Genomic DNA, 14,848 nt, shown 5'->3' on the forward strand with positions numbered 1-14,848 from the left:
TCTTTCTCACAACCCTCAGAGGTAGTACAGTTAATAGCTCCATTTTTACATTTTCTTTTATATGGGGAAACGGAGACCAAAAGAGTAAGTTTAACAGTGAATGTCTGAGGTCTCCAGCCAATAAGTGGAAAAGCTGAGACTCCAGCTTAGAGAGTCCACGCTCTGAGCCTCCAAGTTTTACTGCCTGTGGTATACTTGGAAACCCAGACGCACCTGGTGCCATAGAGGACATCTGCTTGCAGAGACCTGTGAGCACATCTGCACATTTCCATGAAACAGCAGCTGGGTGCTTGGAGGAGCCCCCAGTGTACATGTCGATGAGCGCCCCTCCCCATTTCCCTGACAGAGCATGGCATGCAGGATCTGAAATGCAGAAAGTCAGCACTCTCTTCTTTCCAATGGCTTGTCCCATCTAAGTGTATGAATGGCTCTTTGCCAGGCCTACTTAAAACCTTTTCTAAGTTATGCAGAAATTAAATGAGTTTCTACTGCAGGGCATGAAACATAAAAGCCAAGAAGGTCAGTCATAGGACCATCCTTTCTTTTTCCCTTTCTGTCTTCTTGGATTGCTCTTAAATCCTGCGATCAGTTGCGTCGTCCCAGACCATGCAGTATGGCTGGGCGAAATGTCCTCTCCTCCCCGAGGCAGGGGGCTGGAGAGCTGACATTCTCATGAGAGTCACCCCTCTCCTCTGGGCACTGGCTCTGTGTGGGATGTGCTCTGAAGTGCTGTCTAGCTGCCTCACAGCAGGGCTGGCTGCTCTGAAATAGGAGCATGTCCATCCCTCTCATGGCAGGAACCACAGGCTCTGATGGAGTGTTTTGTTCTGGAACGTGGGGCTGACTCTGGCACTCATGTGTCATGTGTATGTTGGATCTAGAGAGAGAGGGGTGGAGAGAGAGAACTGCAGGTTAGCTGAGAACCTCATAAAGATCTCCTGAAGACCAGTGCCACTGTGGTGGAATGTCAGGACAGAGACTGGCTTCACTGAGTCCAGCACCAGAGGAGTTCAGAGTTGAGCTTTCCAAGTGGTAAGGCTTGGGGGATATATTTGCAGAGTGCCTATATCCATCAGGGTGCCCCAGGAAACAGTTCATCTCAGGGAGTTCCAATAATGGCATTTCAGTGAGAAGACAACTTACAGAGGGGTGGGTGGGCCTAGGGGGCATTAAGAGATTCTAAGGAACTGGAGACTAGCAGCAGTGGGAAGAAGCTCTTAACTACCCTGGGGGCTGAAAGGGGAAGGGGAAGGGATAGTGTTGCCAGAGGCCACCAAAAGCTGGGGCCAGGGAGGAGGGGCTGCTGAGCTGGAGCTGAAAGAGTGGGGAAATAGTACCCCAAACTATTTCTCTTCCTGCCTCTCCTCAAATGCTGAGCTCCTACCAGCACCTACCTTGGCAGTAGTCAGCCAGCAAGGGAGCCTGGGGTACAATTCATTGAGGTCATCCAGGGGTGGGGAGGTGGAGGGGAAGATGAAGGCAGAACAGGGTACTCAATAGATCTGGGGCGGGGGTAGGTACAGAAAAGGAATGCCCAGCCCAGTATCATTCAAATTTATAGTGCTTCTTGATACCTCTTTGCCCTACCCTTGAAGATGTTCTTATCTGCAGTCTTCTAGAAAGTATTCAGACAATAAAATCACAGCTGCCATCTTTTAAGCCCTTATTATATACTGGGAAGTTTATATCCGTGAGCTCCTATACTCTTCACACTAACCCTATGGGATATTATTGACTTCAATGTACAGAAAGGGATTAAGAATCAGAGAGATTAAGTAACTAGACCGAAGACACACAGCAAGGCTGGGGTTCCAACTGAGGTCTGTCCATTCCTGAAATTCTAGCACTTGTTCGCTCTGCCCCCTTGTACACTTGATTCTCTTTTGGAGGGAGAGAGAGAGCATCTGTTTTCCAAGCCACTAAGCTGGGGAGGGCAGACCTAGCAAAGGAAACGCATGTTCAGAAGCCCAGAAGTGTGAGGGAGCCCAATGGGTTTGAAAAGTACAAATAGCTCTACCTGCCAGGAAATATTAAATTGATAAGAAAGATACTACACATGATCTTAGCTAAAAGACCAAGAAGCCATACCTGTCAGGTAATAAAGTGTAAAGGAGGAGACAGGGCCACAGCATGAAGGCCTACTTTCAATGCAAAGGGGCACTGGGGAATCATGGATGGTGTAGAGGAGCAGGGCCTCCCCTGGCTGCCTCCTGTCCTCAGTGCTAGGTGGAGAAGGACATGTTCTAAGATACTTTATGATAGAGAGAGTTAGTGCTACTGTCCGTTAGAAACAATGGTGGCTCCATGGCTTTGTTCCCTGGGGCCCCTTTCCAGCCTGACTAGGCCTTATCTAGGACATTCTTGCCTCAAGTAGATAGTCCTAGGGAAGGACTGTCTGCATTCTCAGTCACAGTCCCCAAAGAAAGAAGCTGCTCAAGGCAGTGATGCAGGGCCCAGGTCATGACCAGCAGCATGGAGAGCAGCACTGTGGATGCCCCTCTTGAAAGGAACCTTGCAGATGTTAGAAGGGTCCCAGTCATTGTCCCAGTGTACAAAGAACACAGAGGACCAGGAATATTGCATCTCTGCCCTCAGGTTGCTTATAGGACAATCCCGTACTCCTGGCTAGGAGGTACCAGCCATGCTGGCATTTGACCTCGGTGTCTTACAGAGAGTTAGGAAAAGAACTGCCATGAGTATTTTAGAGAAGTGTTTAGTATAGAGCTTGAGATCATGGGCTAGACCTGAATTCAAGGCCTTCTGCCACTGCCTAGCTGTGTGACTTGGTCAAGTTACTTAACCACTCTGAATCTGGTGTTGTGGGTTCCATTTATTTATCTATCTATCTATCTATCTATCTATCTATTTATCTATTTATTTATTTATTTATTTATTTATTTATTTATTTATTTATTTTTATGGTGACATTGGTTAACAAAATCCAATAAGTTTCAGCTATACACTTTAACAGTAACTATGTGTTCACCTCCCATAGTGTGGGCTCCTTTTTGAAAATAGGATAATAGCTACCACCTAAAAAGATACTCGTCACAGAGCTGTCAGATGCAACCCCAGCACAGGACCTGGCACATAGTCAACAGGAGCAGAGATTGTTTTTTACTTCTTTGTTTCTGTGAAGGGCGTCATTAGATTGCCCGTCTTCAGATGTGTCCAGAGCTCACTAAATTATGAATAAATTCACTCACTCAACAGTTAGCAGGCACAGTTTACCTACCAGACGTTGTGGTGGGTATTCAGTGATGAGAACTGACAGTGGGCAGAGGATGCAAACAGATACTCAGAATATAATGTGCTAAGTGTTATCATAGAGATTCCTTCATGTCTCCATAAAGAATGTTTATTGAACATCTGCCAAATGCCCAGCACCGTGCTAGGGAAGACAGATAGAGCCCCATGGCTTCCGTGGAACACAGGCCTATGAAGACAGGCGTGGTCCAAGGAATTATAGGAGAAGTGTGGGGGTTGAAGAATTCCAGGGTGCTGTGGGACCCCGAATATGAACAGTGACAGAGGTGGGGACATAGTGGGGGCTGACCTGCCTTAGGGGTCTGGAAGGCCTCTATGAGGAAGTTATGTTTAACCAGGGACCCAAGTCAGAAAGGAGCAGGGATCTATACACTTTGTATAGCAGAGGGAATCACAGAAGGCTCGTGGGATGTGGTAACATTTGGGCTGGTGTTGCGGATTCCTCTGGTAGCAGGCTGCCATGGCCCTAGGGAAGGGCGTGTGTGCGCCTCACCCCAGGGCAAGCCAGGTAACCTCTGTGGTGCCAGACAAAGCCCCCAGGGTTTCCATAGCATGCACCTCCTGGCTCCCTGCCCTTGAAACCTCCTGACACGCAGACTCACGGACGTCCTCCAGAGCAGCCCAGGCCTGAGGCTTGGACAGCCGGGGTGCACTCAACAGAGGAAACAAAATTGCCAAGAAACAGGGGTTTGGGGACCAAAAGGCTCTCATCCAGAACTCCAGGATGAGCAGCTCATCTTTGGAACTGGTGCTGTTACAGCCACCAGGAGGCCATCAAAAGAAAGAAAAAAAAATAGATACTGCATTTTAAATTCCTCTGAACCCTCTTAGAATAAAAATGACAAGGCCGCAGGTCTGGTTGGCTGGAGGGCCGTGGTTAATGGGCTTTGGGGGAATAGTCACTCATGAAGGCAGCTGCTCTGAGCTCTACTCACCCTTTTATTTGCTTTGCTTCACCCCAGAACACACCGGTGGGGACACCCATCTTCATCGTGAACGCCACAGACCCCGACCTGGGTGCAGGAGGCAGCGTCCTTTACTCTTTCCAGCCCCCCTCCCAGTTCTTTGCCATCGACAGCGCCCGCGGCATTGTCACGGTGACCCGGGAGCTGGACTACGAGATCACACAGGCCTACCAGCTCACCGTCAACGCCACGGTGAGTTGCCACACTTGGGCCTCAGGCAACCCAACATGGCCTCCTCCCACCTTCGAACAGAGTGATGGAACATCAACCTAGTACCCTGCTCCTCGAGGTTCTATGATGCTGGTGATGGTAATAATATAATGACAGCTGACATTACTGAGGGTTCGTGCTGTGTCTTTGGCACTGTGCTGAGCACTCGAATGGATTCTCTCCGTTAAACCTCAAAAGAGCCCTGTGTCATAAGTATTATTAAGATACCTGGTATACAGATAAAGAAAACGAGGTACGGGGGCCATTCAGTAACTTGTCCACAGTCCTCCAGAAGCTGGGCTCTAGCACCTGCACTGGTAACTTACCCCACAGGACATTCATAGTGCAGGGACACAGGACAGAGGTGTCACCCTAGCTGTGTCCTGACCATCCAACATGCAAGAGCCAGAGGAGTCCTGGCCACTGCTCTAGAGCGGTGACACTTAACACAGTCGGGTGCTCCCATCTGCACCAAGCACCATGCTGGGCCCTGGGAATTCCAGGGTGAGTTAGTCAGGAGAGAAATAATTATCCCATTTTGTGGCTGACACTGTTGAGACTCACAGCTAATGAATAGTGGGGCAGCAAGAACCCCAACTCAGGTTGTCTGACACCTAGTCCAATGCCCATGGCTGAGTCTCTGAGTCTCTAGAGCATCACAGCCACTTGCCTTTGTCAACGGCTGTTTGCGAGGGCCTTGGAGACAAGCCAGCCACGTCTTAAAGAGCATCCTAGCCCAGCCCTGCTCTTTCCTGCTCCTGGCCACTGCCTCCAGGCTTAGCTGGAGCCTTCAGCTAGTAGCAGGGCAAGTAGATTTGTTTACAAAGCTCAGGCCAAGAGAAATAAATTACTGGAGTCATTCTTGACTCTCTAGAACCTATTTGCCTGACACGCAGTATCTACCCTGTGGCTCTATGTCACTGCAGTGGGGGCTGCCAGTAGTGCTGGGGGCTCTACTTAGCAGGTCATAGAACCCAGATCTCTGGAAAAGGCACACTAAATGTGTGGAGGATCTGGTTTTGAAAGAAGGGGTTCCCGCATGCTTGGTCAAGACGCAGAGAAGCTATAGGAACCAGGAAATGCAAACTGTCCCTTTGTATCTATCCCACTGGCCCCTGAGGAAGCCACTGCAGATGACCCGGACATTCTTTCCTTCTTCCCCTGTTAAGTATTAGTATCTGGAGAATGCTGCTGTTTGTAAAACTGACTTCTGGAATGGGGGGCCTCCCGGGGCCAGAATCACTTTTTGCACACACCCGTACCTTTCCAAACTCCCTTGCACTCACACATGAGGTAGTTACCCTCCCACCGCTCTCCATTGGCACACACCTGGGCCCAGAAACGCAGATGCTTGCTTTCTGTCTTGCTATAAACCTGTCCCTGTGGGATAATTTGAATCCACCATAAAAATGGCTTTGATGGGGTAGGGAAGAGACCAGAGTTGGGCATAGGCGAGAATCTAGGTGGCCAGGCCTGTCAAGAAGCCTGGGCTCAAGATGGGATGGGGAATACAGTTAAATTGCTATTAATCTCCCAGCAATCAGGCCTTGAAGTGGTAGGGCAGGAGGGGCTGAGAACCCCACTTATTAATGGCTCTCCCAGCTGATCCACAATTCCCTTTCAGAGCTAGCACTGTGCCCTTGGTCGCTGGGCATTTCCCCAAGGAGATTCTCCTATGTGGCACTACAGGGAACAGTGTGGGTTCCCAGCCATCAATGGGTGGGTAGCAGGGTGGGGAAAAGTGAGGATTCCCTTGGGAACAAGCTGCTGAGAGCCGCAGGCCCCAGAGTGACAGCTGGAACCCTGGTAAGGTGCCTGCCCTGCCAGATATGCCCACTTCCATCCCTTTTTCCCAGTCATGGAGTCAGGGGTGGGCTGGATGGGGGCATCTGTGGCAGGAGCAGGGCCGAAGCCACAGTGTGGGATGGGGAGGGCAGGTGCCAGGCTGGACAAAGCCAGCTGCCCACAAAAGCCTGGTGGTGGCAAATCAGAACCACTGGCAGCGTCTGCCCAAGAGGTCAAAGGACTTCCTGCCAGGCCTTCCCTCTGGCTATCTGCCTGGTGGTCATTCAAGTCCCTGGCTGAGAGCTCTCATCATGGGCAATCCCCAAGCCTAGGCTGTGGTCTTGGAGCCTGGGATGCTGTCTCCCCTGTGGTCCCTATGCCCAGCTCCTCCTGACTTCACACTCTCCCCTCCATTGCTGCACCCACTTTTCATCCCCGAAGGCCCTCTGCTTACTCCTTGGCTGCCCCTGAGGACTCTTAAAACAATCAGAGTCCATTCTCAAAGGTGCTGCAGCTCTGTCTCTAGTGGGCAGGAGCAGTAACTAGGCTCCTAACGTGCAGAATTGCTCCAAATGCCTTGTATTATTCTGGTCACCCCAGACAAACCAAGACAGGTCTAACCCAAGGACAGTTGCTCCTCAAATCCCAGACTAGAAAATTTAAAAGCCCAAGGATCCACAGAGGTCATTGCATTGAGCCCCTTCATCTCACAGAGAAGGAAATTGAGATCCTAAGAAGGAAAAGAACTTATTTAAAGTGACCCAGCAAGTGAGAGACTGAGCTAGTGTTAGAGCTCCAAATTAAGAGAGTTAAAGGCAGATTTTTATGACAAAAAGACCTGAATTTGAGTCCTGGATACACATTTAATGGCTGTGTGACTCTGGGCAAGTTACTTAACCTTTCTGAATCTCTGTAAACTCATCTTAATAATGCACATATAATACCTACAAAAGCAAATGAGGTGTCTAGCACAGTGCCTGGAGTATAATCTGTACTCAGCACAAGGTTGCTATGCTCATCGACTATTGTTATTGAATAGTAGAGGGCTATTGAAGTGGGCTGTGTATTTTAGGGTAATAAAATATAGGCTTTGAGTTTCTGTTCCTGGTGAGCTTTCATGGGACTAAGTTCCCAACTAACTAGGAGTGTTTAAACGTTGCCTGCCTGACCACAGAGGGATGGCCTGCACGACCTCTCAGGATTCCTTCCTGGAGTTCCCCCAAATGTCACAGGCCCTGGAGCTCCCCCTGCTGGTTCAACTGGAAAAGTTGCTTGATCCATAAACCCAAAATGCAGAGCAGGGGGATGCAGGTCCCAGAGTAGCCCGCTCTGGAGTCAAAGGGCCATTCTTCTAAGGAAGCCCCATTCTAGTCAGTCCCTTGCTGCCTCAACGATTAGAGGGGGCAGGAAGTGGGCATGGAGAAGGGCAATAGGATTCACCCTGGCTAAATCCAGGGAAGGAGCTAAAGACAGCTCCATCTTTTACCCCAAGCCAGTCATCCCACCCACAGATGTCCAGGGTGGTCAGGCCTAGGCCAGGCTAGGAGCAGGAGACTGAGTTCTACTCCAGCCCCTGCTTTGTGACATTGGATAAGCCACCTTCCACTGGGCCTTGGAGGCCCTGTATGTGTTCTTAGATCACTGCGGGTTCTTGAGTTCCTGCACTTCCGCACATTAATGCCCTTCCCTGTGAGAGTGTGGGAGGGCATGTGTACATATGCACACACATGTTTGTGCACATGGGTGTGATGCGTGTGCAGGCGTGTGTGTTGTGTACATGTGTGTATCTCCACAACATCACTTAACCTAAGACTATGTACTTTTGTCCTCTAAGGATCAAGACAAGACAAGGCCTCTGTCCACTCTGGCCAACTTGGCCATCATCATCACAGATGTCCAAGACATGGACCCCATCTTCATCAACCTGCCTTACAGCACCAACATCTATGAGCATTCTCCTCCGGTAAGACCCTTGCTGGGCCTATGGGACATAGGAATTGGGGCCTTGTTTAATGGGACAGGCTCCTCTTTGTCATTTTTTACTCTTCCCAGTCCCTATGTATGATGTGATGGGTGTCCCAGCACAGGAAAAACCCAACCCCCTCTACACATGCCACCTCACCCCGCTTCATCCCTGGAGGGCTCTAAGTAGCAAAGAACAAGGGCTTGATAATACATGTGAAGGGGAGCATTGCAAAAAGATTTATGTGGGGTGATGGGGACACTCTGCCTGAGCTAGAGAGTGGATTTGGACTCAGCCAGGCTCACTGAAACATCAGTGTGGCTCAGCCATGTCCCATACAGGCCAATAGGTCAATCTGCCTCTCCCACCAACAAACACCACTCAGGATGGCAGCAGCTTGCCCTCTGCTCCGCAGGCCCTCCCAGACTTGATTCTTCCCTAAGAGCTCCCAGCTCCAGCTACCCCTCTTAACTGCTTAGGCTTTGGGTTTCTCAAGTACCTATCTTTAAGAGAGACACCTGATTAGTTATGCTCATGATGTTGTGTCATGTGACAAGGTCATTGGTCACCAGCCAGCCTGTAGATTGGCTACCCTTGGGCCACGTGTCCACCTCTGACTAGGTGTCTTTAATAACAAAACACATGCTACTGCCCACTCAGCTATGGTCCAGGCAGGCAGTGACAGGCATTCTTACTTGATAGCCATCCATGCTTTTATGCAAACTGGAATAAAATGCCTGCTCTGAGCTGATAAATTAGAAAAAAGATTGCTCCTCTGGGCAGAGGCAACCCCTTGGGGAGCAGCTTGGGGAGCAGCTCTTGCGGAGAGAAAAGCATGCCCTTCCTTTTGAGGGAACTTAGTGTGCTTAGAGGAAGGACACACAGCTTTGAGAGCAAAGTGGAGCACCCACCTGAACACGTGGAGGTTCTGGGCTCCACCTTCACATCTGTACAGGCTCCACCTGCACATCTGTACAGGCTCACAGAATTGGGCACAAGTGGGAGGCAGGCTTCCCTTGACCAGGGTGCAGACCATGCCCCTGAGCCACCATGGGCCAAGGAAGCCTGACCTCTAGTTTGGGGACTGTGGTCTGTCCTGAGCATTGGCATGCCTGAAGTCTCCAGGTGTGTAGAAGTACCCACTTCTTTCTCGGGCCCAGGTTATGGAGTAGGGGGTCTAACAAGCAGGATGCTTCTTGGCCTCCTGTTTCTGGGATCTGACGCTGCTTTGAGAGTAGAGGGGAATGTCTCACTGGCCCCTGCCCCAGCCTTCTCTTTCTTGGTGGTCCATGGACAGCAGGAGCTCCAGCTTTTGAGACTGAAGAACGTCTGCCCCAAACCTCTTTGCTAAGGCCACATCTTCTCAGCCCATGCAGGCTTTCCCTGACCTTTTAGATGAATCTGGTACTCCCATCTGTCCTTGGCCCCTGGACATCTCCATCTTAGCACTCAGTGCTCCTAAGCCTCTGCTTATTCAGCCTCTGCTTTCCTGATAGACTGGAAGCATAGCTCAGCAGGGATGGGGTCTGCTGTGGGGATAGCACAGCTCAGGTGCTCAGGAAGTGTTTATGGAATGAATGAATGAATGAATGAATGAATAGATGCCCTGGTCAGACCAGCTCTGGCTTCATCCTCACTGGCCTGCAGACATAGCCATCCCTCTCCCTTTTCTCTAGTAGAACTGACTCTCTGTGCTAGAATTTACCACTAAATTATAGTCACACCTGTAATGTTCACTGATGTGTGAGTGGGTCACTTTAGACCTCCCAATAATCAAGAGAGCTGAGTCTCTGGACCTGGCTGCAGGCTTCCTATGGGTCTCTTAGGACTTCCTGTCCAGGGCTGAGTACAGAGAAGATGGGCAAAGCCAACTTTTTGATCAAAGTAAGGATGTGATGGTGGCCAAACAGCCCAAGGAACTCGGAGCAGGACCCTACACAGCCATGTACTCACCTTGGCCAAATCACACACTCTCCGGACCGCTTCGTCATTGGGAAACCAGGGCTAATAATGTCTACAACAGTGCCTCTTGCATCTGAGAGTTTTAAGGCCTGGAGATAGCACACTCCGGTAAAGCACCCGGCAAGTGCCAGCACTGCAGACATTCAATCACGGTGATTATTAGTCGGCCAGTCAGTCAGTCAGAGGAGTTGGATTGGGCCGGGGGTCCCAGCTTCAGCTTCATCTCAGAGTACTGATAGTCTGAAAGAGGGTTATTGGCAATGTGAGTGTCCTCTAAGACCCTTCAGTTTGGTTTTTCTGTCATCCCTAGATCATAGCCGATATTGTTTCAGATCTGCAGATTTCTGAGTTTGTCCATTTATTCATTCTATGTTTCATTCTTTTATCCATCCACTAGACATCTATTAAATCCCTCCTGTGGGCAGGGCCTTGTGCTAAGCTACACCCTCTCCTCTCCAGATAATTCCACAGGCTCCAGCTAGGGTGACCCCTCAGGAAAATGGGGAGACTTGCTCTCCTTAGCTCCTGCTCTCCTGATCCTCCGTTTCTTAGCATCTGATATATTCTCTCTGACATCTCTTTGCCTTGCCAAGGTTGTCCTTTTGGCCCCACAAGACCACCGAAGCTTTCTTTCCTTACTAAAGGAAGTAAGTAGGGGTTCGGGGCTTCCCTGGGTGCTCGCCTGGCTCCCCCAGTGCCACAGACTCATCTCCATATCCACACTTGAAATGAGCCTTCCAGTGTCTACCCTTTTTGCTTACTCCTTGGCTGCCCCTGATCCCCTACAAACTGATCCCCATACAACCCAAGCCCAATTTTTTCAGGCCTCTAATTAGTTTCCATTCCTTGATCCAGGCTCTCCATGCCCCTTTACAGTGTGTAACCTTGATTTGACGTAGTACTTCCCGGGCCTGGCTGGGGCTGAGAGCACCACGGCCTGTTTAGCCTCCCAGGCTGGAAGACCCAGGCATCCCCATTCCCGCCTTGCCACTGTTGGCCCAGGGTCTCTATTCGAACCCTTGCCCACTCTCCCTCATTCCTCCTCTTTATCTGGCGGCTCCCAGCATGTATGCCTCTCCCTATCAGTGTATCAGGCCAGCATGCCTCATCTAAAGTGTATATATTACCTAATAAAATCCTTCTTATTTGGGATTATTGCATCAAATTTTAATTTCCTCACTCGAGCAGCAGCATGTCGGCCTGCCCGTCAGTGAAGGACCGATAGAAGGTGAAAAGAGCGGATAAACTGCACAAATTACTGCCAGCTGATGCCTATCAGCCCTTTGACTGGAATTGACTGGAATTAAGAACTGAGAAATAGGATTTTCTGCCTCAGAATCTGCTGTGGCAGCTCTTGTCGGAAGTCCCCTTCAGCCCCCACCGGCCTCCCCCTAAAGGCACCTCCCATTCCTGAAGCAAACTGCACGTCCACTTTCAAGTCCTTAATCCTGTCACGGAAGTGGGGGAAAGGCAGTCCCAGCTGAGCCGGCAGGGAGGGAGGTGGACCAGGACCCCTGAAGCCGGGTAGAGCCCAGCTGGGTTCTGGCTTCAGCCGCTCTTCTGGCCAGCTTCTGTGGAAGGAAGCAGGCCGCAGAAAAAAGGGGGACACATATTTTTTGCTGGAGAAGTCCCAGCTCCTCTCAACTTTGTCCCAACATCCCTTCCTGGTATCAAGCCTCATAGTCTGGGGCCGCCTCACGCACCCACCCAAGCCCATGCCAACATAGCCCTCCATTCCCTACTCACCTTAGCCACTCAGCACACCTTGTGACTCTGAGCAAATCCCTGAACCCTCCGAGCCTGTTTCCGCACATATACCCTCACCGTGGGGATTCGTGAGAAAAAAATGAGTGAACCTATATTGGGTGCCCAGCACAGTGTTTGGCGCATGGTAGGTGCTCACCAAATGCTGGCTCTCTCCTGTGGGCTATTAGCTGTCTTCTTTATAAATCCTAAAGAAGTGCCTTACCTCTAGGGTGGGAATTATCAATCTGGGGTGCTGGGGAGTCTGAATTTGCTGACATTGTTTGGAACGTCACATGTGTACTGTCTGGAAAGAGGCACCTTGGCTTTCTCCTGATGCTCACAGTGATTCCAGGCCCCAGTGAATGGCTGCAGTCACTTTTACAGCATTTGCTGTGTACTAGGTGCTGTTCCAAGTGCTTTACCTGTATCAATTGCCGAGGGATGGGAACTGTTATTAAGACCCATTTTATAGATGGGTAAAACAAGGCAGCTAGAGGTTGAGTAACTCGGAGGATTCAAACCAAGGCAGTCTGGCAAGAGTCAAACCCTTACTCCCCTGACTGTGCTGCTCTTCCCACCAGAGTCGGGACCCCACAGGCCTATGTACCTTTTGCCTTTCTAGGGAGATCCTATTTCCCAACAGGCCTCCTCCTTGCCATGTGGGTTTTTGTGAGAGGAAAAAGCCCATGTCAGAGTGAGCCCCATCTCTAGCCCTCCTGAGCCTGCCCACCTGCTCTCCTTGCAAGTGCCCCTGGTAAGGGGCCCAGCTCCGGGTCAGGCAGAGGCCTCACTTCATCTCCTCATCTTTGGAAATAAGTTTCAGTATATTGAAAGTATAATCACTGAGACTCAGAAACAAAAGCCAATGGGTTCCCAAGAGCCCCCATTCCTCCTCGTTAATTCCTTCTCATAACATTTCCAGTCTTTTTGGCTGCACTTGTATTAAAAGCTCAGGATTTTATTAAAAATGGATTTATTTACCCAAAAAGAGATGAAACCCAAACTTTGACAGGAGCCTTTTAGATCTGACTTTGTAGAGGCTCAGGTGTGGCTCTTCCCGAGGAGAACCAGCCTCCTTGTCGTCTGGTCCTCCTTGCCTGCTGGCCCCTCTGAGCCCCGCCCACCCAGGAGGACTCCAGGCAGCCCAGAGCAGGAGTGCCTGGGGGCAGATGCATGAAGGGCCACTAAGTCCACTCTTTGCACAGGCCAGCACTGTCCACCACCCCAATCCCTCAGCTCTTCAGCTGACCAGGGGCAGCCCAGAGATCCTTCTGCCAGGATACATGTGGGGCCCACCCCAGATGAGAGTTGTCCTGGTGTCCAGAAAGCTCATCCCAGCAATTGGAACCTCGGGCCAGAGTCCTGCACCCTCAGGACTTCCTCCTGGGGACAAATCCAGGCCTCTCCTAAGTGAGAAATAACCCCAGGAAGGGCAGACTACAAAAAAAGAGCCCCTTATAAGGTGATATTGGGGAACAGTAGTGTAGACCCTTCAAGTCTAATGCAGTACTTCCTAAATGACCTCCCACGGACGCCTGGGTCTGGGGCTGTTAACAGATGTTACGTGAAAGAGTCTGTCTTCAGATCAGCAAGCCTGGGGACAAAACTTAGCAAGCAGGTTTCTTTACCACTTTCTTTACTACTTTCAGGAGACCTAACATACTGACATCCATTGTGCATCTCCTCGGGTGGGATGGGTAGGTACGTTTTCCAAATTTGATGTGAGTTAATGCTCGTAAAGTGCTTAGACTAGTGCCTGGCATACAGCAACAATTTCCATGAATGACAGTTATTATAACAGAACCTGTTGCAGAAGAAGCACCACCTGGCAGGCAAGAGCGTTTTGGAGCCAAAGTACCTGAGTTTGAATCTTGGCTTCACCATTCACTTGGAAAGGCTGCTTAACTCTTGTTCCTCAGTATTTTCCTCTGTAAAACGAGGCTGTCTCGTGAGGTAGTTGTGAGGGTGAAATGAGTTAGTACATAAAAAGTGTTTGCAGCAGCACCAGGCACAGCGTGAGGGCTCGAGATAGGACAGCTTCTGCTGCAGCTGGTAGTTCACAGTCTCTGGCACAACTTGGGTCCTCAGAATTCACTTCGTGCGATGCTCATTTAACGGCATCTTTCTCTGACTTCTTCGAAACGGTATGTTTCCCCCAGAAGATCTAGCCGGCGCTCCTATCCCCAGTGGAAGGGGCCCAATGGAGGGAGCCTGACCTGCTTTCTGAAAGGTCTTGACCTCTGGACTGTGTCCATCTCTCTACGGGAGACGTTTCTCCTAGAATATTCTTACCTTCCCTCAGCCAAACCTAGAGGTGTTCTGGATTGCTGTACACCTGGGCCCAGGAGAGGATGGAGTGACAGCTGTGCAGGGACAGCTGCGTGGGGAGAATGAGGTAATGGACGCCACTTCTGTGTCCTGGCAGCAAGACCAGGTGGAATTAAAGGGGAGGTACCTTGCGCCCCAGGACCCCACCCTCCAGCTCAGAGGTCCTGCATGTCAGGGAACAAGCCTCTTGCCACAGGAGAAGGTGCGCAGATGGGTGTAGAGGATGCAGCCTGAGGGCTTCAGCCTCCAGCTGATGAATGGGTGAGAGACATCAAGACCATAGGCCCTTCATTATGCATACAGATGCCAGGGTAGATATTTCTCTAGGGGATGGGAACAGGGCTGTCCTGCTGTCCATCATCCAGGGAAAACTGCAGCCTGGGCCAGGACCTGAGGCAGGCATGGTGGGGTGGGCAGGCACGGCAGGCTAGACAACGGTATAATAGGGCCTGGAAAGCAAGGCGAAGGTTGCCCTGAGCAAGGGGCAACTTGGCAAGTGATGGTGGTGGTGGTGACCTTAGGATCCTTTCATTTGTCCATTTATTTATTCAATCGATCAACCAGTCAATTCAATGATATTTGAATGTACCCGTTATACTCCAGGATCTCTTCCTAGAGAGTC

At 50.4% G+C, this 14,848-nt stretch overlaps 1 protein-coding gene and 1 pseudogene across 1 annotated transcript in view; one reads left to right on the forward strand and one right to left on the reverse strand.

Annotated features, from left to right (window-relative positions):
* Positions 1–14,848, forward strand: part of LOC111746801 (cadherin-23-like) — a 217,414-nt gene that overhangs the window by 162,553 nt on the left and 40,013 nt on the right. Inside the window, exons 7-8 of the mRNA XM_023537833.1 lie at positions 4,230–4,424; positions 8,062–8,190. Of these exons, the coding sequence (XP_023393601.1) occupies positions 4,230–4,424; positions 8,062–8,190 (324 nt within the window). The remainder of the gene's footprint in view (positions 1–4,229; positions 4,425–8,061; positions 8,191–14,848) is intronic.
* LOC111746839 lies at positions 1,971–2,086 on the reverse strand (annotated as a pseudogene).

The sequence above is a fragment of the Pteropus vampyrus genome, unplaced genomic scaffold, assembly GCF_000151845.1.
Source record: "Pteropus vampyrus isolate Shadow unplaced genomic scaffold, Pvam_2.0 Scaffold202, whole genome shotgun sequence".
NCBI lineage: Eukaryota > Metazoa > Chordata > Mammalia > Chiroptera > Pteropodidae > Pteropus > Pteropus vampyrus.